The sequence below is a fragment of the Petaurus breviceps genome, unplaced genomic scaffold (genome assembly GCF_028583685.1).
Source record: "Petaurus breviceps papuanus isolate PSGF00001 unplaced genomic scaffold, PetGlider_PUasm1.0 214, whole genome shotgun sequence".
In the NCBI taxonomy this organism is placed as follows: Eukaryota; Metazoa; Chordata; class Mammalia; order Diprotodontia; family Petauridae; genus Petaurus; species Petaurus breviceps.
This window is the reverse complement of record NW_027185863.1, coordinates 9,153,228-9,176,273: the sequence shown is the minus strand read 5'-3', so window position 1 is coordinate 9,176,273 and position 23,046 is coordinate 9,153,228. Positions and strand designations below refer to the sequence as shown.

The 23,046-nt window shown below is 37.9% G+C and overlaps 1 protein-coding gene across 2 annotated transcripts in view; it reads right to left on the bottom strand.

Moving 5' to 3' along the window:
• The window catches only part of RASA3 (RAS p21 protein activator 3), a 295,543-nt gene that overhangs the window by 158,517 nt on the left and 113,980 nt on the right, over positions 1-23,046 (bottom strand). For both annotated transcript variants that reach the window (XM_069094058.1, XM_069094059.1), the window contains exon 3: positions 1,418-1,521. In XM_069094058.1, the coding sequence (XP_068950159.1) occupies positions 1,418-1,521 (104 nt within the window). The remainder of the gene's footprint in view (positions 1-1,417; positions 1,522-23,046) is intronic.

Genomic DNA, 23,046 nt, shown 5'->3' with positions numbered 1-23,046 from the left:
CACAAGTGACTCCATTCCATCCTTTCTCTAGCAGATTTTCTTTATCATTCCTACTCTATCATGATCTTCAATCTATCCTTGTCTATTGGCTGCTTCCCAACTATCAACAAACAGGATTATGAATCCTCCATCCTCAACAAACCTTCACTTCATCCACCCCCCAACTATTGTCCCATATCTCTCCAACCTTTCTCTCCTGAAGGTTATCTACAATAAGTGCCTCTTTTCCACTTCTTTTTTCTCATTCTCTTCTTAACTCCTCTATAGTTTGGCTTCACACACCATCATTCAGTCAAAACTGGTATCTCCAAAGTTGCTAATGATCCATCTCCTAATTGTCTAATCAAATGGGTTCTTCTTAATCCTCAACCTTTTTGATCTCTCAGTTGCCTCTGATACTCTTTTTTTTTTTCTTTTTGGAGGGGGGAAGGCAGGGTAATTGGGGTTAAGTGACTTGCCCAAGGTCACACAACTAGTAAGCGTGTCAAGTGCCTGAGTCCGGATTTGAACTCAGCTCCTCCTGACTCCAGGGCCAGTGCTCTATTCACTGTGCCACCTAGCAGCCCCAGACACCCTCTTCTTCTTAATACCCTCTTCTCTCTAGGTTTTTGTGACAGTTCTCCACCCTACCTAGCTGAGGACTCCTCAGTCTCCTTTGCTGGATCTTCATCCAGGTTACAATCACTAACCACAGATGTCCTACAGGACTTTCTCTTAGGCCCTCTTCTCTTCCCCCTTTAGCTTATTTCATTTGATCTCATTAGCTCCCATAGATTCAATTATCAACTATGGTCATGACTGTCAAATTTATATAGCCAGTTTAGGATTTTAACTCAGTTCCTTTCACTCTAAATCTCGTACTCTTTCCCCAATATGCCATTTTTTTAAAAAGTGAGGGTACAGAAGGCTAGAGACCTCAAATCTAGAGGACAGAGCCAGAGATAAAAAAAATGACCTTATATGCTGCCCATCTGTCTTCCACTCCCATTTTTCTTCCAAAGAAGATCTTTTGCTCTCTTCACCAGGGGGGCCTTCCAGTCCTGTCCTAAGGTCCTAATGTATCCCCAAATGGTAGATTATCATTAAAATATATTTTACTATATATCAGGGGTGGGTAACCTCTGACCTCAATACCACATGTGGCCCTCTAGGTCCTCAAATGTGGACTGACTTAAAAGGGCCACACTTGAGGACCTAGAGGGCTACATGTGGTCTTGAGTTCATAGGTTTCCCACCCATGCTCTATATCCTCACCCAAGGTCAACAGATTTTTTTTCCTTGCTCAGACATGGAAATTATGGAGTAATGAAAGAGAGGCATTTAGGGAAAAGTTCACCCCTTTTCTATTTCAAAGTCATAAGTGCAAAGGCATGTAAGAAAACTAACAACAGAGAAAATACACGTTTTGAATACATACCTATGATGGAATCCCTCCTAAACACATCTCTATCGAAAATGTAAAAGGACAAGTGCCGAAAACTCCGAGGAATTTCACAGTAAAAGTCTTCTCCATAAAAGGGACTAGGGAAAAAAATAAAATGAGCATCATTATAATATATGCTTCATATGTACTTAATATTAATATTGAAAAGAGAAATTAGTAAATATGACGAATAGGTTAAGTATGGGAAAATTTGTTGTAGGCATAAACATAGACAAGCTTTTAAATTCATTTTGTTGTTGGTCAATCATTTCTGACTCTCTGTGACTCCATTTGGGGTCTTGCTTCTTTCTCTAGTTCATTTTACAAATGAGGAAACTAAGGCAAACAGAGCTAAATGACTTGCCCAGGGCCAAACAGTAACTGTCTGAGGCCAGATTTGAACTCATGAAGATTGGTCTTTCTGACTCCAGGCCCAGCACTCTCCACTGTACTACCTAGCTACCCCCATTAAATTCCTACTCAGGCATATATCTCAAATATGTATTTTATTCTGGACAGGTATTCAGTTTACATTTTTGAGTCCTTTAAATTTATAAAGGTAGTGAGGTGGCACAGTAAATGGAGTGCTGGGCTTGGAATCAGGAAAACCAGAGTTCAAATCTAGTTTCAGATACTTACTATGTGACCTTGGGTAAGTCACTTAACCTGTCAGTCTTACTTTTTCTTTTTTTTTTGAGGGGGGAAGGCAAGGCAATTAGGGTTAAGTGACTTACCCAAGGTCACACAGCTAGTAAGTGTGTCAAATATCTGAGGCCAAATTTGAACTCAGTTCCTCCTGACTCCAGAGTGGGTGCTCTATTCACTGTGCCACCTACCTGTCCCAGACTTACTTTTTCAACTGTGAGATGAGCATACTAACAGCACCTACATTACAAGGCTGTTGTGAGAATCAAAGGAGATAATATTTATAAAGTGCTTAGCACATTGCCTGGAACATAGTTGGTGCTTAATCAATGTTTATTTCCCTTGCTTATTCCTTTACAGAAAATTAAAAATACATGCAGAGATCGCCCCCTCTCCCTTGCAGAGTTCATCTCCATTGCTATAACCTCATAGTCATATGGCTTCCAAGTACTCAAGTATGATGTGAATGAATACATTTGTACTACTACACTTGTTCTCTTCGGGCCTGCAAGAAGATCAGAATGCTAAACACTATATAGCAGCTGATTCAAAAGCTTTCTAAAATATTCATTCAAGTTTACTGGGGGGTGGGGGGAAAGGATAGCTTCAGTAATATGAAAAGCTGCTAGAGGCTTCTATGGGGTGTTACTTTTTTCCCAGCAGCCTCACTGACATATTTCAAATCGAAATAAAGCAACACATTTCAAATGCATGACATTAATCCCTGACATTCTTCCTGTTTCCCTATTATTCCGTTTAAACATCCATCCGTGTTCTTTTTCCTAGAAGATGTTTCTCCCTTCTGTCACAGACGATCGCCCCCATGAGAATTCCTCCCACCCTTTAGAGATATCTGCCCAGGGATGAGTCAACTCAACAAATGCAGCGAACACCACAGAGGTAAACTTAAAAATAAATCCCAACTTCTAATTAAGAAGCTGAAAGCCAGAAGCACCTCTGCTTAAACAACCTTATTATATTTTGGCCAAGCACAAGATCAGGACCATTAAAAAGACACGGAGGATACCTATATAAAACCCTGGCCCAACATTAAATATCTATGAAATCTATTCATTGCTTTCAAGAGAAGACAGATGTATATCTATGAGTTGATTCAATTCATTGTATCTGTGTCCCAGCTAAAATCTAGCCATAGCCCTTTTCTAGGTGTGGTAAAGTAGACATTTTTTTTTCTTCTTTAAGACAGGACCAGGGTTCTGATCTCTGCTCTCTAACCACCTTATACAAGTCACTTAAGTTATTTGGGTACTGGTTTCTTTTCCTAAAAAACAGGGATCTTAACTACAGTTATCCTTTCCACATGGCAGGGATTCGGAGCCCAGAGCCCCTGCAATCTGGAAAATCCATGTAAAGTTTTTTGGTCCTCCCTTCATACCAGAGAAGAAGTCTGAACTATTATGGCATTACAAGATAAAATGATGATATTATACAATACTATACATACATTTTATACATTTCTGAGTTTCTAAACTTTTTTTCTGGGTCATCTGCTGACCTTTACATGTTGTCTGTGGCTTCTGCAATACTCCCCCCAAAATTCCCATTTAATTTCTTATGCCAATCCACAATATATCAAATCCATGATGGGGAAAGTTGTTACGTGAAGAGGATGATTGTAATTGGTGCATTCAGTACTGTGCAGCTCTAAATCCCATGATTCTTCATTCTACCACTTGACTTACTTGTCTAGTTTCTCCTTCAGAAGGAAGTGACTTCCTTCGAGTTTCAGCTAAAATTGTACCTTCTGTAAGAAACCTTTCTTGTCCCCCTCAATTCTAGAATCTTCCCTTTGAGAGTGCCTCCAATCTACCCTGTATGCAGCTTTTATGCAACTAATTATCTACATCTTGTCTCCTCCACAATAGAATGTGAGATCTTTGAGAGCAGGGGACGTTTTTACCTCTTTGTAAAATATATCTTTGAAAAAGACTGGGATACCAATACACAACTTTCTTAGTCATGAATTTCTACTGGATTATCAAATCTTTTTTTAGTCAATTAATTAAGAATGTATGATTATTTGAATGGGATCTAATGTCTGCTTTTGTTTAGAAAACAATTTCTTCATGTAGAATAAAACTGATGATGTGAATAAGAAAAGGGGGTTGGCCCAGGACAATCAATTATGTTGTGCATTTAGAAAAATCAATTTATTTACCAAAAAAAAGATCTATAGGTTATGTTAAGAGAATATAAGCTCTGGCAGGCTTTACAAAGTTAGAAAAACTTCAAATACAGGCCCACAGACCAACTAAGGTCTATGTGATAATAGTCTCCTGTCAGTTTCTGAAACATGGAATGATAGATTTAGAGATCAAAGGAACCTCAGAGACAATGTAGTACAACCCTTTTAATTTAGAGATCCACAGAGGTTAAATGACTCACCCAAGGTCACACAGGTCACATTTCCTCAGTTAATTTTAACTAATAAGATTTACTATATGATTAATGTTATATTAAGCATATAGTGAAAAATTCACTTAGATGAATGAGAATGAAATTTATTACTGATTGTACAATAACACATGATGTCAACTTGGTTGAGTCACCATGTACCTAATTTTTCCATCTTTACAATCAGACCCTGCCAAGGATCTTTGTGAGATTGCGATAACATTCGCTCACACACTTAAAGATCTTTGGAAGAATGGTAGCATAGAAATTCAGTGGATCTTTTTGTTTTTGTTTTGTTAAATAAAAAAAACTAACAAGAAATGATGATTTCTTTCTTAATACAAGAATAGAAAAAGAAAAAATAAGGAGAGAATATTTGTAATGTTTGAGTTTTTCTAAAGAAAATATAGTACCAACACAACACAATATAACACGTTGTTGTTCAGCTGTTTCAATCATGTCTGACTCTTTGTGACCCCATGGATCTCTGTCTCTGGGGTTTCCTTGGCAAAGTTACGGAGTGGTTTTGCCACTTCTTTCTCCAGTGGCAAACAGAGGTTAAGTGACTTGCCCAAGGTCATACAACTAGGAGATTTCTGAGGCTGGATTTGAACTCAGGTTTTCCTGAGTCCAAACCCAGTGCTCTATCTACTGCCCAACATAGATAACATAACATGACATGAAATGACATGACATAACAATAGCATAGTATGGAATAACATAACAAAACATAACATAGCATAGCATAGCATAATATAACACAACATAATGCATCTCCTGATATTAGATCTCAGGTTTCAAGGAACAACAATATATTATGTTTTAATGTTACACTACACTGTGTTATATCAACTTTGTATTAGATGACACCTTTTCTTTAAAAAAACTCAAATATTACAAATATTTTTTCTTTTCCTGTTCTTGTACTAAGTTCTTATGCATAATTTATCTCTTCTATAGAAACATGAATGCACTTGACTAAAGAGTACAATAGGGGGCAGCTAGGAGTTGCAGTGAATAGAGCACCAGCCGTGGAGTCAGGAGGACCTGAGTTCAAATCCAGCCTCAGACGCTTAACACAAAAACTATCCATGTGACCTTGGGCAAGTCACTTGACCCAATTGCCCTGTCCTCCCCCCTCCAAAAAAGCAAAAAAAAAAAGTTACAACAGGCCGGTGTTGTAGCAGAGTATCACATTTCACCATATTTTGGACCTTTCCTGTCCTAGATTAAGAAGACCATTTTGCCCAATGCTCACCTTCAACAGGAAAAAGAAGAATGAAAAAAAAATGAGCCTTCTCAATCATCCAACAACAGCTAGTAATGGTCACTGGGTTTCATATTATCATGACAAAAATAATTATGACTGTAGTTTATAAAAACCTCAGTAGTGAATATTCAGCAAACATGCTGGAACAAATTGCTTATTAGATTAATTAGAGAGAATCGAGCTTCATTAATTTTTCTCACCAAGGAAATCTTGTTTTTAACACTATTAACAATAAAATCTTAAGTACTGAGAAATTAGTCCAAGATAAATATGGAAAACTATCAAGATGGAGGAATAACTCATAGTAATATTTAACAAGTCACAAAATATTTATTTGGTTGTGGTTTGTAAGAACAGTGTATGCAGTTTTTAATACTTCACAGTGATTTGAACATGTTTATATGAACTTTCTGACTAGGGATCACCATAGTACTTTGTCTTCCATTAAAGTCGTCAACTGATACCTCACCATGACAAGATAGTGATTCAGGGTTTCAAAGCACAAGCCAGATCAAGTCAGCAGGACTCAGAGGAAGAACCCAGTGATGAGATAATATTTGTAAAAAGTACTTAGCACAGAGCCTGGCACAAAGTAAATGTAATATAAAGGTTAGCTATAGTCATCCCTTCCATATCATGACCTTCCCCATCGCAGTGTTGATATATCTTAGGTCGGCATAAGAAATTAAAAGGGAATTTTGGGGGAGTTTGCCGAAGCAACAGATAATGCACAAAGGCCAACAGACAACACAGAAAAAGTTTAGAAACGAAGAAACACATAAAACATATGCATAGTATTATATAATATCAACATTTTATTTTTAATACCATAATAATTCAGACTTCTCTGGTATGCAGGGATGGCTGAAACATTTTATGCAGATTTTCCAAATCACGGGGGTACAGAAGGTTGGACACAAGGTGATAACTTTTTTTTAGTAGTATCAGTGTCAGATGACCAACTAAGGAACAGAGAATTTATAATCCATGTTAGTAGAGGGAGTATTCACATTCAAGGTGCATTCACATCTATGAAATTATAGATTCTCAAAGTACAATTTTTAAAAGAAATGTGCATTCACTTTTTTTTTGCCTTTTGGAGGGCAATTGGAGTTAAGTAACTTGCCCAAGATTACATGGCTAGGTTTTGTGTGTGTGTCTGTGTGTGTTAAGTGTCTGAGGCTGGATCCAAACCCAGGTCCTCCTGACTCTGGGGCCAGTGCTTTACTCACTGCACCACCTTAGCCACACCTAGTATTCACTTTTAAAAAACAATTCTCAATCATCACCCTTCTGGTACTTCATCATGGCATGAAGGTAAGGTTGTCTTCTTGAAGGTTATATCAAAAGAGTATAAGCTATGGAGGGGTTTTTTTTGTTTTTTTTTTAAGCAATTGGGATTAAGTAACTTGCTCGAGGTTACATGGCCAGTTATTTTGTGTGGGTGCCAAGTATCTGAGGCTGGAACCGATCCCGGGTCTCCCAACACTGGGGAGTTGAGTCCCAACTCTTACTCACTGCACCACCTGGCTACCCCAGCTATGGAGGGTTTTACAAAACTACAAAGGCTTCCAATATGGACCTAGCAAGAGACTCAGGTCTGTTATCAGAGGATTAACTTACTCACATACCAAGGGACTCCTCAATGGGCAATGGAAAGTTGTCCACCAGAGTGATTAAATGTTTCTTCCTCAAGGAAATCAATGAGAGTTAATGAAATATGTTTGAGATGTGCCACACCAACAAAACCACAGATTTTTAAAGTATTGAAGTATCATTCCTGTACACTATATGTAGAAGTAGTACCATACTAAGGAAGTCACAGATCTTTTGGAGGATCAAATTCCTTAATTATAAAAAAACTTATAAGATTATTTTACAAAAATCCCATGGTATAGGTAATACAAGCAGAACTCTGTGTCAGAGTCAGGCAAACTCTATAAATCAGTTTGAACAAATTTCCACAATTCTAGGCCTTTAGAAATATATGGTGACTATAGCACACTATTGTTCCATCCCAGGGTTGTAACTAAGGCAGGGTAACTTTGCCTCAAGGTATCAAAATTTAGAGGGCATAAATAGCATTTATATTTCTTCAGCAGGTAGACACAATTGTGCTCAAAACATTGCTGATAATAATGACTAAAATAGGAAGTTATCAGACTACACATTCTCCTCCATCCAGCCTTGGAAGAGAGAAGTAGGTAAGTTCAACATCCTGGGGGCCAGTGTCCTGGGATCTCTAGCTCCCTACCACACTGAGGCATCACAGAGTCCTCCTCTTGATAAGGATCCTAATTTCCTAGTCTTCTCCACCTGAATTTTCTGAAAACACTGACTGTCCCAGCTACCAGAATTTCTAGTGACAGTTTTGTTTGCTGTCCCATCTCCAGAAATTATGTATGTATACATGCATGCGTGTATGTATGTAGATGTATATACACATACATATACATGTATGTATACATATATGTATACATGCACCTATATCTAGATATAGCCTTCCTCTTTAGGTTAGTCCAACCTTGCCATGTTTATTCAATACAAGCATTTTCTAGTCATGCTACAATTTTCATCACTCAAACAAGTATTTATTAAGCATTAACTACCTACTAAGTGCCTGTTACTGTACTAGGGCTAGGAATATAAATACAAAGACTAAAACAATCCCTACTCCCAAGGAATTTATATTCTGATGAGGGAGACAATGAGGACTTATAAAAACACGTCTAGCATACGCATAAAATGAATAAATACAAATATATAACAAGTACTTAAACAAAGGATAGTTCAGGAAGGAGAGCACTAAAAGACGATTAGTTAAGGTTTTATGCAGGAGACGGTACTTGAGCTATGTCTTTTTTTTTTTAAAGCAATCGGGGTTAAGTAACTTGCTCAAGGTTACACGGCCAGTTATTTCTGGGTGTGGTGCTGAGTATCTGAGCCCAGATTTGATCCAGGTCATCCCGACACTGGAGCCGGTGCTCTTACTCGCTGAGCCACCTGGCCGCCCCATTTGAGCTATATCTTAAAGGAAGAGAGGGATATTATGAGACAGAGGTAAGGAGAATGTGCATAAAGGCATGTGGGACTGCCAGTGCAAAGGCTTGGTGTCAGGAGATGAAATGGAGAGGAGCATGCTTTCCTCCATGTGTGAAGAACAGAGGAAAAGTCAGGTTGGCTGGATCACAGTTAGGGCAGAGACTGTAATGGCCAATGAAGCTGTAAAGATAGGTTAGGGCCAGGTTATGTTGGGCTTTAAAAGCTAAACCTAGAAGTTGATATTTATTGCTAGAGGCAATAAGAAGCCACTGGAAATGGTGGAGTAGGGGAATCACATAGTCAGATCTTCATTTAAGCCAAAGGAACTGATGGGAATAAGATACAGCTTGAGGCATCCTTTGTTTCCTCCACTGAAGCCAGTTTCTGATGCCTCATTAAGTGACAAGGTGACCATGGGTGGTTGAAGGTTATTCCAATGGAGCACAAGCTTTGGTAGGGCTTATCAAGACAGAAATGGTTCAAGTATGGGCCCCCAAATGGACTGTTTGTCCATCACTTGAGGATCAACCTAGCTAAATTCAGAAAGGTTTTCTCCAGGTTGGCTAGAGAGTAACGTGTTGTTGCTGCTGCTGCTGCTACTCTCTTGTTGCTTTGGCCAGAGGAACTCACAAAGATCAACCATTCAGTTATAGAAGTGGATTGTGGATTATGCCCATAAATCAGGGGTCATTAACCTGGTCCACAAATTTAAAAAATATCTATTTTTATAACTGTATTTCAATTGGTTTCTTTGTAATACTATGTATTTAATTTTTTGCATTTAAACCATTATTTGGCGGCAGCTAGGTGGTGCAGTGAATAGAGCACCAGCCCTCGAGTCAGGAGGTCCTGAGTTCAAATCCAGCCTCAGACACTTGACACACTTACTAGCCGTGTGACCTTGGGCAGATCACTTAACCTTAGCTGCCCTGTCTGCCCCCCTCTGAAAAACAAAACAAAACAAAACATTTTTCTGAGAAATCCATTGGTTTCACCAGACTGCCAATGGGGTCTATGAGAGAAAGACTAATAACTCAGGCCATAGAGGCACTACCCACACTAACCAAAATCATGGTTACTTAAAACATCACTTCTTTACACAGTAAGAAACAACAAACATGCAGTATTAATGGGGTGAAAAAGTGAGAAGGGGGTGTTATTTTTTAAGTAAAAAGATGCGTATTCCTGTTCTGGTGTGTCCTTGAAAATAACTTCTGAAAAGCTAACCTTCCAAGGCCATCTCCAAAGGAAATGAGCTGGTTCCCTGTAGATGCCTGCCTTATCTCCCATGGTGACATGTTTTTTCAGTCAAGCACAGGTTTCCATTCAATTCAATACAACACCCATTGAAGAAGGAGAAGGAAAAAGATGAACTGCTCAGGACTAATATGAAAGAACTCTGGTGAGAGGGAAAGAAAGGGCACCAAGCAAGGAACACATAAAAACTGCAATATATCATTGCTTTGAATAAGAAAAGCAAGGCATAGGCAGGAAGTCTTCCTTTGATATAGCAGAATACACCACAGGTGACAAAAGTGTCACAAAATACTGAGTGAAACTAGGCTGCATGCAGGAATCTTCTATTAATGGGGCCCCAAAAATAGTCATGGATAGATATGGAATTAGAGGAGGCAAAGGAGTCAGTTTTGCAGGGTGCAATCAAGAACATTTATTACTAATTTTTATAACTACACATATTTTTGATGCCAGAAAAATCCACTCTCTGTGGCACATATTTATGTATTTTCTGATGCCATATTACGGTGAAGGCTCAAAGTATGTATTAACTCACTGTACAAGTTGTCAAATCTTGCCTAAGGTGCACAGATGTCTTGCCCCAGTGCTCATGACAAGACATATCAAAATACAAAAAAAATTGAGATAATGGTACTTCCAGCTGATGCTGGGCCACAGCAGCGAACGCCCCTGCCCAGTGACTGCTTGGTTAACTATAACAAAGAGGGGCACTTTGAAAAACTTTTAAAGATATACCAGGTAGCAGGTACTGGGATCTCTACCAACATAGGCACAAATGTATTCTCAACTAGTTCTTTTTATGAACCCAAGTCTGGAGGATGTTGAATAGGTATTTCTTGTTGCTGTTACTTCCAACTCTTCATGACCCCATTTGGGGTTTTCTTGGCAAAGATACTGGAGTGGTTTGCCATTTCTTTCTCTAGCTCATTTTGGAAACTGAGGAAAACAAGGTTAAGTGACTTGCCTAAGGTCACACAGCTAGTAAGTCTCTAAGGTCACATTTGAACTCAGAACTTCCCGACTCCAGGTCTATTGCTCTATCCACTGTAACATTTAGCTGCCCCAAGGTACTGCATGCTTTTTAAGCAAATATTGATTAAAATTCCAAGTTGAGAGTGAAAATATAACATAAAGCCATCCTAGGTTTCAATATTCAACAGCAAGAAAAAAATATTAAAAAAAAACATAATTAAGGGAACAATGTGCACAATAGTTACAATAATATAAAAGAAAAATCTACCAAAAGATTTCAGATTGGGGTGGCTAGGTGGCGCAGTGAATAGAGCACCAGCCCTGGAGTCAGGAGGACCTGAGTTCAAATCAGGCCTCAGACACTTAACACAAAAACTGCTGCCGTGTGACCTTGGGCAAGTCGCTTAACCCCAATTGCCCTCCAAAAAGCAAATATATATATAAATATGTATATATATATATATACATATTTCAGATCTCAGATCAATGTGGTGACTAAACTTGACTACAGAAAAATCTATTGCTTAAATAGACCTCTCTCCTCTCAACAGAGAAGCAAGTGGATCAAAAGTGTAGAATGAGATATATCCTATCAAAGAGAGTACAGACCTTAGTTTCTTCATTTATAAAAGAAGGGGGTTGGACTTGCTAATCTCTGTAGTCCCTTTAAATTCTAGGTGGCACAATGGATAGGGCATGGGACCTAGAGTCAAGGAAGACCTGAATTCAAATGCAGCCTCAGACACATACTAAGTGATCCTGGTCAAGTAACTTAATGTGTCTGCTTCAGTTTCCCCATCTGTAAGATGGGAACAATAATGGCACTTACTTCCCAGGCTTGTTGTGAGATCAAATGAGATAATACTTGTAAAGCACTTAATACAGTTCAATATTATCATTATAAATCTATGATCCTATGTTTTGCTTAACTGAGAAGATTATACTAGGGGGTAGGGAGGGAGGGTAATCCAGAAATGACAGCAACTCTAAGAAAATCATCAGTAACACTGAAAAAAAAAAGACATTACTTTAAGCCATAGGCTTCTTTGCTCTCCTAGACAGATACTGAACTTTAAACACATGCTTGTCTAGTCAAATGAACCTCTTACCAAAGCATCAAAACAAGATTTTGCTTTCCAAAAGATCAGACTCTTGGATATCTATACAAAATCAAACATAGGCAAAGACTCACCAAGTAATCATGGATTAGAAAACAGACAGCATAATTCTTGATTACAACATAATCGGAATTTTTTTTATCGTTTCTTGTAATACTGGTATTAAAACGAGACTTATACCACATAACTCACTGCAGAAGTATTTGTGTCCTTTTTATTGCGTTTTCCATGCAGGCTGTGATGCTTTTCCTTTCAGAGGGCTGGCTTATGGAGATCTGAAAGCTCCTCCAGAGCTTGTCTAACAAGCAGTTGTACTAAAGAAGAAATATTACAGTGGTTGTGCCACACACTCTACGTCACAACCGTGCTAGATTGCTTACTGTTCCTCACCCACAACATTCCATCTTCCCTCCCAGTGCCTCTGCTCAGGCTCTCTGTCACCCCTCGCATGGGATTCATTACCACACCATGAGAGCTTCTTAGAAGCCTATCTTCTTTAAAGCTCAGTTCAAATGCTTTCTCTTACATGAGGTCTTTCTCCATTTCAGAGGCTTCCGCCTCCCAAAAAATGAACTTGCATTTATTTTCCATTTGCATTGTATTAATTTATTTGAATTTATTATATTTATTTAAATGTACTATTTGAGTTGTGTCTACTTTGAATTTTCTCAAATAATTTATTTGAATTTATTATATTTTTATTTCATTTCATTTTTACATATTTGAATTTATTACATTTATTTCAATTGTATTTACTTTGAATTTATTTGTTTGAATTGTACTTATTTGAATTCATTATATTTTATTTTAATTATATTTAAATTATTATATTTGCTAAATTGTATTTATTTTGAATTTATTTATATATACACATGAGAGTTGGTAGGTGATTTCTCTCTCTGTCATAGAATATAAGTTTCTTGAGGGTGGGAACTATTTCATTTTTATATCCCTAGGACCCAGCACAATGCCTAATACATAGAAAGTACTTAATAAATGCCTATGGATGAACTGTTATCCAAATGACCTTCTTTCCAAAAGTTACTATAATTTCCTAAAGAGTATTAAATTTACTTTTTTCTCTCTATAATTTGAGGCCATGCTGGCCATCTTTATCTACACGCACCTAACTTTCTTTCCAAAAGTTACTATAGTATTAGTATAAAGTATAAACTAAATTAGTACAAAGACTATTAAATTCATTTCTTTCCCTATAAAATGAGAGATATCTTTCTGGTAATGTCAGACATCTTTATCCACGAGCACCATCTTCCAATTCATCACACCTCATCACTTTCTCTCCCACTGTAAACATAAAATCTGATGATAGAATGATACTAAAGACCATCTCCTAGTAACAGAGTTTACTTAGGATGTCTTGAATTTTCTCTTGAACCCCTTAGAAAGAAATAAGAGTACAATTCTCAATATAATAACTTGAATCAATCTCAACTTTCTGTTCTTATCCTGAAAGGCAGACTCTTTCACATCCTTCAAAACCCACAGGCAGTGTCTACAATTAGAGAAAGAACCAAACTGTCACCAGGGAGAATAGTTAAAGCTGAAATATGGCATCAGAGGAATGGATGCTGCAGGATGCAGGGTCATGTACTTGTATTCTGTCTTTAGCTTTGATCCATAATTGGGCAAAACTCAGCAGAAACCAAAGTTGCTACATCTCAGAGACGGAAAGAACTTTAAACCTTCCTTCTCTCTCTAACATTTGATGCTTGGTATTTTTTTTTTTTCAAAAACCTCATGCATACATACAACTTCACATTCTGGGTGATTCTGGATAGAATCTCTCTAAAATATTTTTCATCCATCGACTAGGGAGTTGCACTGATCTTTTAACTTAAAATTAAGAAGAATCTGATGGATTTAAAATATATTATTTCTTGAAGAACCAAGCCTCTCAGATTAGTATTAATATGAATTCTGTCTATAGTTCCCTAGCCCCCATCCCCCCAAAGTTAGCTGTACAAAACAATATCTTCTTTCTAATGGAATCAAAGGAGTCACACAACCGCTATGAGCTTCCCCTTAAATTACCAGCTTAACCTTGGGGTATCTCTTCTAACAGAACTTGCTTTGTCTCAAACCCAGACCTGAGAAGCAAGAGGTCAAACAGCAGTCAAAATGACATGATTAATATCTCAAGCACAATTGTTTCACACTCTCAGCCTTAGGGCTCCAGAATCTTTTTTCCAAATTAAAAAAAAAAAAAAGCCTCTGAATTGGCTTGCCTCAAACACCGCTATTGACATAAGGAAATGAATGTATGCCAACAGCATCTAGTTATAGAGAACATGAAAGAGTGACAAGGTCTTTCTCCTCATCCCTACTCTGCCCTCCCTCCATAATTACTGGTTCAACTGAAGCTTCACAAAGTTAAGTTAACTTCAATCCAAAAAGTTTCACACACCTATACTCCTTATCAGCCCCTAGGATCCATAGGGAGCAGAACTGCTTCAGAACCAGCTTAGATCTCTCAAGGTTCTATATTAGAAATTAAGATTTAGATCTGTCAAAGAAAGAGAGAGAAATCATTTATTCTTCCTCCAGCTTGTTCAGAGCTGGCACTTGCCCCATACCAAATATTGATTGCTGTGATATTAAAATTGTCCATAATTTGAAGACACAAAACACATGCTAATAATTTTAAAAAGGAAAGTTCAATTTTAGTAATTGAATCATGAATTTTGGATTTTTGCTTTGTTTTCCCCAATTCTATGCTAGGTTGCAAAATCCTGTACTTATTTCCCAACATTTGGAGTGGGACAGGGGTAGGCAGTGTTTAGAAGGGTTGCAAAAACAAGCTTGAGGATTTGGCACTAACATGTTAGAGAGAGAGCACACACTGCATGATGCATAGTAATGAACCCAAACCAAACCTCTTTGTGAGTGAATGACTGAGAGTGCTGAGTGTTTTTGTTTTATTTTTTTTTTTAAATCTGCCTTTTCTTCTTGAAAGTAAGCACTATTAACATGCCACAGAGAAGTCCACATCCCCTGACTGGTCTAAAACATTTAGAAGTACTGGATCCATCTCCATAAGGCAAACTGGAGGCCTAAGTTCAAGTCCTGGTGTGAGTTTGAAGTCCCCCCCCCAAAAAAATAGGTGGAATATATGTCTGAGAAAGGCAGCTGATCTACGCTGAAGAATTCCATGCTCGAACAATAAAATGTTCTTAGACCAACCTGGAAAATAAAAGCCAGACCATATGTACAGTAGCAGCTAACATTTGTATAGTTCTTTAAGGTTTGAAGAGTGTTTGACATGTATTACTTAATTTTATCCTCACAACAACCTTTGAAGCAGGTGCTATTAGTGCCCCCATTTTACAGATGAGATAACTGAGACTAAAAGAGGTTAAATAGAAGTGACTTGTCCAGGATCACATAGCTAGTAGGTATCTGAGCTAGGATTTAAACTCAGGTCTTCCAGATTCCAAGGCTGGTCTCCAGTCCTCATGGCCTAGAGCATTTATTAGAGTACTCTGTATATTCAAATGCCCTCAGTGAGTAAAATATAAAGCAATATAAAGGAAGTCCTTTTGTTTCATTAGCATTAGAAGGAAATTTAAAAGATCAACTCTTACAACTTCCTCAATTTACATTTGGAGAAACTGAGGTTTGGAGAATTAAGTGATTCAGGATCAAAGATCTGAACTGGACTGAATGGACCTCAGAAGCCATCTAATCCAACAACTAAATTTGTAGAGAAGGAAACCGCATCCCAAAGACATTAAGCAACTTGTCAAAGGTCCCAGAAATAGTAGGCATCAGGGGTGAGACTGCATTTCCAAGCCTAGACATATTTCCACTTGAGGTAGAAGACTGGCCTGGGGGTCTTGAGTTTGTCTAAGGAGCTTGAAGAGAAAGAAAGAAAATACTGATCAGTGTCAGCTAGGGATGTATTTTATTAGCTGTTCTAACAGCAAAATAAATTGAGGTTACATAAGGCTGAACACTACAACAACCCATCCATCATCTGGTTGTTTACAGATGGGGGAAGGATAGAACCACTTCTAATTTTTAGGCCTTTCCTCATGCCTCAAGTCGTGCCGAACTTTTTTTGTTGTGGTTTAATTTCCCTTCAAAACACTGTCATCTGGTACTATAAATATAAATACCATTTTCTTTTTTTTTCAAAACTTTATTTTAGACTCAAACACCAGAACACAAATACAAAATAGAGAAAAGAAACAAAAACATATCATAAACTTAAATATTGGAATTTAAATACAAAGTTAGAAAGAAAGAAAAAAGCATGTCATGTGCATAGCAGAATATAAGAGGATTCAAAATATGTAACAATAAATTTTCATTTCAAGAAAGCCTATATGATGAATAATACTCATTGTGTTGAGATTTGTCCATAGTTTCTTTGCTTTCTTTGAGTTTTCTTTTCTTCTCTGCTGTGCATTTTTTACTTTGCTTGGGTTCATTACTAAATAGCATCTTCTAGGCTTCCATTGTGATTTTGCACGTAGAAAGAACTGCTTTCAGGTACTTAAATTTCACCTTGAAACCCCTTGCCTAAATTACCCTACAGAACAATTCTGAATGGGATAGGATATACTGGGGGGGGGGGAGATCCTGCTATTTTTTTTAATAGAGAATAGGATTGGATACTAAACTGCTACAAAGATACCTCATACCCAAATGTCCAATATTAAATGTCATCTTTGCTCTTGTGGATTTGAGAACAATAATTAATAATAAAAGCAGCTGGCATTTATATATTGCTCTAAGGTTTGCAATGTGCTTTACAAATGTTACCTCATGTAATCATCACAACAACCCTGTAAGGTAGTGCTTTTATTATCCCCATTCTACAATTGAGGGAGCTGAGGCAGACACAGGCTAAGTGACTTGCTCAGGGTCACACAGCCAGTAAGTGTCAAAGATGAAATTTCAATTCAGTTCTTCCTGACTCCAAGTCCAGAGCTATTACCCCTTAGCTGCTAGAGGGAAGAAATGGAATCTATCTCCTAAAGTACAGAAGAATAATTAAAGTAAGTCCATATCTACCTTCTAAACTCTTACAAGAAGATTTATTCTCAAGAGGTAATGACTGAACTTCCCAATCCACTACTATCTACCTCACTATATCCAAATAATTATAACTGATATCTTAGTATCCTAAAAATATTGATGACCATATGGAAGTTGAGAAGTAGAATGGTAGTGGATAGAGAGCCACCCTAGAAGCCAGAAGGACCTGAGTTCAAATATCTCCTCTAACTTATATTGGTTTGTGACTGAGCAAGTCTATTAAACTTTCTGAGGTTCAGAGATATTAAATGACTTAAGATCAAGCTTCCTAGACAAGTCTCTAAAATTGTAAATTGAAGAAAATAACAATATGCATTGGTAGAAGGAGTTTCCTCACCAAAGAGACCCCAATACCAATGAGATTATGAGTCTGGTGCTCTGTGCCTATCCTAAGTGACAAGGAGGCATGATGGGATGTAGAGGGTTCATTTTCTATTTTTTTCAAATGCTAATCAATGTGCCTGTGGATTCTGAAGACTAAAAATGTGCAAGCCTTAACAAAAGGAATGGCCTGAGATCAATACTCCCGTTCCCTTGGCTTTCATCTTTCTGAAGCACACCCACCTCTTGGTCAAAGTGACAGAAGACGCAAGACTTAAGCACTGCTGGTTATGCTTGATTAATACCATTACTCTTAATGCAGATTTCCAGATATTTAAAGAATTTCCACTACCAGTTCTTAATCTTTCTGTTATGTTACCACGGATGATGGTAGCTCCCCATAAACCAGGTAGGGCTGTAAACAAGGATCGAAAGAACCAAGGACAATGACAGTACTAGAATAGCGGTATGTGTCAGGAAGACAGACTCAACTAAAGAAGTAAAAAGCACTGGACTGAGCCACATGTCAATAGCAGGCAATCAGACAAGAGGCAGAAGTTTCAAGATACGCCATGGATCAAAGTCAGGAGAGCAGAAAGAGATCAAGCACCAGAGACAAGCAAAGTATGATAGAAAGGCAAGTCCTGCTTCAAGCATGAAGCATTTTGTATAATGACTGTTAGAGGAAGACTCAGCAGATTGATTTCCCAGGATGTGGTAGCTGGTGTTGTATTTGTTCTTCATTTGTGAAGAGGACCATGGCATCAAGGAAATGATGACTTGACTTGCAGATCACTCGGATTTGAGTGAGGAAGGGCTGTACAAGGTCACCAGCCTCACTTTCTCCTCCAGAGCCAATTTTGGTCCAGTGATCAGATACTCATCAGGATGACTAGAGATGACCCAGGATGCAATGGGAGACCCTGTCCCTTTTAGGTTAAGGCCTTTTCATGTACTCACTTAGAGTGAGGTAACGCCCATTCACTGAAGGTCTCTTTAAGAAGTGAGTCAACAGGGGCAGCTAGGTGGTGCAGTGAATAGAGCAGGACCTGCATTCAAATCCAGCCTCAGACAGAAACTTAACACTTACTAATCGTGTAATCTTGGGCAAGTCACTTAACCCCAATTGCCCTGCCTTCCCCCATTCCAAAAAGCAAACACACACACACAGAGAAGTGAGTCAACAGATGGCTCCTTTAATTAGAAAAAAGGAAAAAATTCAAGGTGGGAGGGGAAGACCGTCAGGGTTGCTGTTCCACAGAGAAGCAGTCCACACACAGTCCTCAGTTCCACAAAGAGGGCCCAAATACAACCATTAAGTGGAGCTTGGGCAGGTACCTATTGAAAAGAAAAGTGAAGGGGGCAACAACCCAGCATGCCTGTCTACCATCTCTATTTCACAGAAGGCAGACCCTTTAATTCTTCTCATTTCTCTGCCATCTCCACATGCACCAAAAATAAATGAAATTTAAGGATTAAAAGCTTGCCTGTACTTCTTCAGTTCATTATATCTCCAACAGTTGAGACCACTGCTTGACAACCAATGCACCTTTCTGAGTACTTTCAAAGTAAAGCAATCAGATGCCGGACCAATCTGATGCATAAAAAGCTTCAAAGAAAACAAAAGACTTTATAATGCCCAAGAAAGGTTGTCGTTAGAGAGTTAATCCAGCCGGTTTTAGAGGCAACTGCAAGTAACTTGGAGAATGGAATTCCTTAAATCTACCATCCAAGGATCCTGTTTTGGGTTAGCTGCCTACCAATTCCAAGAAGGCCAAGTCTGGAACCAAGATACAGCTCTCTCAATCTAATCTAATCTAATCAATCTAAGTTCTTAGCAAATGTACTAGTACCCTTTCAGGGAAGCAAGGTGAGGGGTAGAGGGAGACCTCTTGCTTTTTAAAAGTTTCTATCACCTGCTTTGTTCAAAAACCCACTGGCTGCAAAACACCCATAGGAGAAAGGAAAATAACTTCAAAAAACATACCCAGCTAAGAAATAGGCAAAAGGAATCTCATTGAAAAGGGATGGGAAAAAGGAATTGAAATTGGGATTGAAAAGGGAAAATGGATCTCATTGCAAGGAGTGAAGGGATGGGAATAAGAGGCTAAATTAATCCAGGAATTTCAAATTATCTATTTACAATTACAATTAAAGTTTCAGAGAATATATGACTTGATTCTTTGTTCTCTCTCCCATATTTTCTCTCTTTCCCTGTCTAGAATGAGTATGTCTATGTCATAAAAACGACTCATGTTGTCAATAACAAGAGTCTTTATTAAGAATCATCATGTAGAAAATGCTTAATAAGCTACACATTTTTTTTTGCTTTTATGGAGGGCAATTGGGATCAAGTGACTTGTCCAAAGTCACACGAATAGTAATTGGGTCAAGTGTCTTAGGCCGGATTTGAACTCAGGTCCTCCTGACTCCAGGGCCAGTGCTCTATTCACTGAGCCACCTAGCTGCTCAAGTTACACATTTTTATAACATTTTATTATATAGTTTTTTCATGCACTAGCAGAATGGAAACTGTTGAGAATGTACAAACACATATACACACAAACATGAGTGTTTTTTCAATAAGAAGCTTGGAGTCATTAAAAAACTATACAATTTCCCAAAGGCAATCTAGTCTACTGTCTTCCTCCAGTTCAGTTTTGGGCACGGCTCACTTCTATTTATAGAATCTACAAAATATATGAACTAACGGGCAAGAAAGGAAGGGAGGAAAGGAAGGAAAGAAGGAAGGAAAGAAGGAAGGAAGGAAGGAAGGAAGGAAGGAAGGAAGGAAGGAAGGAAGGAAGGAAGGAAGGAAGGAAGGAAGGAAGGAAGGATTTAGTAGAAAATATTGGGACACTAATACACTGTTAGTAGAGTTAAGAATTGATCCAACCATTTTGGAGAACAATTTGGAACTATACCCAAAGGGCTATAAAATGTGTGTACCCTTAGCAATGCTGCTATAGGCCTGTATTTCAAAGAGATCAAAGGAAAAGGAAAAGGACCTATATGTACAAAGATATTTATATCAGTTCTTTTTTTTGTGGTGGCAAAGAATTGGAAATTGAGGGGATGGCTATCAACCGGGGAATGGCTGAAAAAGTTGTGATATATGACTGTCATGGAATACTGCTGTTATAAGAAATGACAAGCAGGATGGTTTCATCCTGTAAGACTTATATGAACTTATATCATGCAAAATGAAGTGAACAGAGTCAGGAGAACATCATACATAGTAACAGGGACATTGTACAATGAACAATTGTGAGTCATTTAACTATTCTCATCAATGCAATGATTGAAGACAATTCCAAAGAACTTATGATTAAAAATACTATCCACCTCTAGAGAAAGAACTGATGGAATATGAATTCAGATGGAAGTATACTTTTTAAACTTTATTTTTTACTTTTTATTGTTTTCTAATCTGTGTTTTCTTTTACAACATGGTTAATATGGAAATAGGTTTTATGTGACTTCATATGTACAGTCCACATCAAATTGCTTGCCTTCTCAAGAAAGGAGAGAGGAAGGGGAACGAGGGATAGAATTTAGAACTGAAAATTAAAAAAAAACTAATGTTTAAAATTTTACATATACTTGAATATATTTAATGAAATAAATAAAATAATACATATGACAAATAAATAAATAAATGGGGGGGGGGAGATGAACCTAAAGAAAGTCTCTGAATCCTTAGCCTGCTTCAGAATATATTAAAAGACTTCAAAGGTGACTCCCTTGAGAATGAAATAGCAACAGTTAGCAAACAACCATTCAAGAAACCAAGGTGTAGTAGGTTTCTGGAAGGCACTGAGGGATCCCAGTTTCTTTGTTTGGTTAATAAAACCAGTCATCCTTAGTGAATACTTCATAAATCTAAAAGTACCATGACATAAAACTGTTCTGCTTTAAAGAAAATCTGATGTCAAACTTACAGGTTAACCTATCAACACATAAAGTAAGTTGTTAGTCACATTATAAATAAATTCTTGATTTTGCAAAATTATTCACCTAGGTCTGCTTTAACCAAAAACTGGCCTAATGACTTTAAGTATTGATTTCTTTCTTTGTTTCTTTTTGGGGGGGGGCAATTGGGATTAAGTGACTTACCCAAAGTCACACAGCTAGTAATTGTGTCAAGTGTCTGAGGCCGGATTTGAACTCAGGTCCTCCTGACTCCAGGGCCGGTGCTCTATTCACTTCACTACCTAGCTGTCCCTTGATTTGTTTCTCAGCAAAGAAACAGATTAAAAAAATAAAACACCATCACAGTGTGATATAAAGGAAAGGCCATTGTGGTCCCAGAGAACAGATAATGGAATATACGTCGTCCATCATAAAAGATAAGTAGACTACTGGGAGGGAAAGAGGAAAAGAGAGGTAACAAGAAATTATGTAACGGCGGCTAGGTGGCACAGTGAAAAGAGCACCGGCCCTGGAGTCAGGAGGACCTGAGTTCAAATTTGACCTCAGACATTTAACACTTACGAGCTGTGTGACCTTGGGCAAGTCACTTACTCCAATTGTCCTGCCTGCCCCCCTCCAAAAAAATAAATAAATTACATAGTACCTACTATGTTCCAGGTATTGGTTAATTCTGCAAGGTAGAGAGTGCTTTTATCATCCTTATTTTATAGTTAAAGAAACTAAGGCAAATACACATTAAGTAATTATCCAGGCTCACACAGTTAATAAAAGTCTAAGGTCAGATCTGAATTCAGGTCTTCCTAACTCCATACCCAGCACTCTATCTGCTGGGACAGACTATTGTATGGATTGTAAAATATAGTCTATGTGTCTGGTGATCTGTTCTCTCTCACTCTCTCCTTCCTTTCATTCCTTCCTTCCTCCCTCTGTGCCTTCTTCCTTCCTTCCTTTTTATCTTTCTTCCCTTCCTTCCTCCCTTTTTCTCTTCTTTCCTCTCTTCTTCCCTTCCTCCCTCCTCCTTCTTATCTCCCTTCCTTTCTTCCTCCCTTCTTTCTTCCTCCTTCCCTCCCTTCTTTCCTTCTTCCTTCCCTCCTTTCTCTCCTTCCTCCTTCCCTCCTTTCTCTCCTTCCTCCTTCCCCTCTTCCCTTCCTTCTTCCCTTCCTCCCTTTCTTTTTCCCTTCCTTCTTTCTCTCCTTCTTTCCTTTCCTACACTTTTATTGGCATAGGAGTATCAACACTCTTTCAACAATTTCATGTCTCTGTGAGTACCCTGAGATTCTCAAAGTGTAAATGACTTGTCCAGGATTCCCATACAGCTAGTATGGGTCAGAGGCAGGACTGGAACCCAGGTCTTCCTGACTTCTAGGTCAGCTAACTCTATAAATTATATCATACCACCTCTATATTATATATTTTTACTTAATTCTTTTTATTCATCACAACTTTGAAGTAGAGATAGGAAATGACTATAAAAAAGATAAAAGGCATCAATAAAACTTATTTTCAAATAAGAAAGAAAGAAAGAAAGAGAGAAAGAGAGAGAGAAAGAAAGAAAGAAAGAAAGAAAGAAAGAAAGAAAGAAAGAAAGA